This window comes from Pundamilia nyererei, unplaced genomic scaffold, assembly GCF_000239375.1.
Source record: "Pundamilia nyererei isolate P.nyererei 1_Seehausen unplaced genomic scaffold, PunNye1.0 scaffold00019, whole genome shotgun sequence".
In the NCBI taxonomy this organism is placed as follows: Eukaryota; Metazoa; Chordata; class Actinopteri; order Cichliformes; family Cichlidae; genus Pundamilia; species Pundamilia nyererei.
In genome coordinates this window covers 4,125,423-4,127,816 of record NW_005187420.1, presented here as the reverse complement: position 1 = coordinate 4,127,816, position 2,394 = coordinate 4,125,423, and the positions used below count along the sequence as shown (strand labels likewise).

At 46.7% G+C, this 2,394-nt stretch overlaps 1 protein-coding gene across 4 annotated transcripts in view; it reads right to left on the bottom strand.

Annotated features, from left to right (window-relative positions):
• Positions 1-2,394, bottom strand: part of ccdc102a (coiled-coil domain containing 102A) — a 52,580-nt gene that overhangs the window by 1,610 nt on the left and 48,576 nt on the right. For all 4 annotated transcript variants that reach the window (XM_005726402.1, XM_005726405.1, XM_005726403.1 and 1 more), the window contains exons 8-9: positions 1,443-1,613; positions 631-734 (exon numbers count right to left, since the gene is read on the bottom strand). In XM_005726402.1, coding sequence (XP_005726459.1) covers positions 631-734; positions 1,443-1,613 — 275 coding nt within the window. The remainder of the gene's footprint in view (positions 1-630; positions 735-1,442; positions 1,614-2,394) is intronic.

Sequence of the window (2,394 nt, the reverse complement as noted above, 5' to 3'; positions counted from 1 at the left end):
CACACACACGCTCCTGAAGGTGTGTTTTGAGTAAGAGCCTGCAGAGCTTTTCAGGAGTGTGAGAAGTGTTACTAAACATGCCGACACTCTAGCTGAGCGTAAGTGTTTGTATCAGAAACAGGACAGACTGAGCTGAGCTGTGGGAGCTGTGGGAGCTGTGGGAGCTGTGGGCTGGCAGGAAGGAACAGAAGACTGTATCTCAAAGATGGATGTTGTCCATGTTGTCAGAAGCGAGATGCTTCCATGAACTGCTGATTTCTCCATCCCGGCATTCCAACATTAGCAGCTTTCAGCGCTGGCTTAATTTTTCAGGCCCAGATGTTGTTGCTTGGATAAAACTACAAGTCCTAAAAACTACAACTCCCCTACTGCCACAGGGCAATGTTAACAAGTTGTTTACAAGCCCAGCATCAGGTTTACGAGAACCAAATTTGCTACAATGTTTTTCATCAAAACTTGTAAATCAAAAGTTTTAAGAAATGTTTCTAACATTTTAGCGATATGAGTCATAAATGTCCCGCCGCCGTCCGCTTCACGTTTGTCAAGTCTGCTTCAGCAAATAGTGACTGAGTTCATATCACAACAGGAAATGAGACAAAGGTGTAGGACACCGGGTGCAAAAAGTCTTACCTCGACTGTAAGTGTTCCAGCTGCACCTGCAGGTTCTCCGTCTGCTCCACCTGTTCATCCAGAGACCTCTGCAGCTTCCGGGTCTGATTTTGAGACTCATCCAGCTGGAAACGCAAAAAATGCAGACGCATAAATCCCGCTTCAGACTGCACGATATCAGCCAGACGGCACAACTCAAACACGAGACGCTGCTGTGGCGCCGAAACACAGCGGTCGATGCTGTGGCAGCTAGCATGCTTCTATCCAGAGCCAAGGAATATTCTCCACACAGGCAGCTTCAAAATGAATATTTAACACTTTAAATACACCAGACTTTGTATCACCTCAAATTGTCCTGAAAATATTAAGAGAAAAAAACCCACCTAGTCACAGAAGTATTTATCGGTCAGCTGTTCGATTAATTCAATCGGTCAGAACGGAGGTTCATAAAGTTTTGAACTGGCTGCTGGTTTGTCTGACGCTGCCTGGAATAACTAACAAAATCTGTTTGTAGGTGTCAGCTCTGATGGTAGCTGATTGGTTTGGCCAGTTGTCTGGTTGTTTGTATTGTTAGTCTGCTGCTTGCTTGTCATTTGCTGGCGGGTCGGTTGGTTTGGTGGAAGGAGGGCCAGTTTTTAACTGACTGTATGATTTGGTTAGTTGGTCACATGACTGGCTATTTTGTTTGTGTGTTGGTTGTTTTTTCAGGAATGACTGGTTCAGATCTGATCTGGTCAGTCATGGAGATGTGGGCGGGGTCACAAGCTGGATAAGCAGATGAGATCAACCATAATCTGTGACCCAGCCGTATACCTGCGTAGCCGTGTTCCTACCTCATCCTCAGCCTGTCCCAGTTCTTTCTTAAGCTCCTCGACCCTCAGTCGTAACTTTTTGACTTCGGCCTCGTGGCTCTCGACCCTCCGGTTGGCGTGGGCGAGCTCTGCCGTCTTCTCCTGGAACTGCTTCTTTAGCTTAGCGTGAATATGGCGAAGGTCGGCCAGCTCCTGAGGACAGAGAAAGAGTTCAGACGCTGGCGTTTCCACCTCAGATTCTCACAGCTGATTAACCACGATCAGGAACGCCTTCACTCACTGATCACCCAGGAAATGGCCGACATGCGTTTTTGTTAATGGAAAAGCGACATTAGAGCAACGGTTGGATTTTTTTCTTATTTTGTGGTTGTTGGCATATTTCATGACATCCGGTCAGATGACCTCTGGCTAAATGCTAACGTTAAATGCTTCAACGTTTAAAAATAATCTGTGAGTTCTGAGTGTTTGAATAACAGACGCACCTTTACATGAACACGTCAGGAGCCTTGTGCGGATTATATGAAACTGACAGATGAAGCACTTTGAAGCGTGCACTTCCTTATCGTGTGCTGCACGCCGCAGACTTCAGCTTTCTAAAGCAGCTGCAGGCAGAAGCGACCGCAGCCTCTCTGAGGAGCATCGGAACGTGAAACCGTGTCTTCACGAGGGTGTAATTACAGGTAGTTGTGGTCACAGTCGGGTTTAGCACAACAAAAGCTCCATTTGACTGGTTTGCACTTGGAGCTAATGGCAGGATTAATAATGCACCACTGTGTGCCCCCCCGCAGCCTAATGGCTCCCCAGACAGCAGGAAGCTTTTCTGAACTTGCGATGGACAGAAACGAGACGCATACAGTGATAATAAAAGCCGGGGAGTGGGAACATCCTTATTTATCTACATCTGTACTTCTGATCCATCTCTCAGCGTTATCAGGTATTAGGGCTGCTCGATTATGGCAAAAATGATAATCAC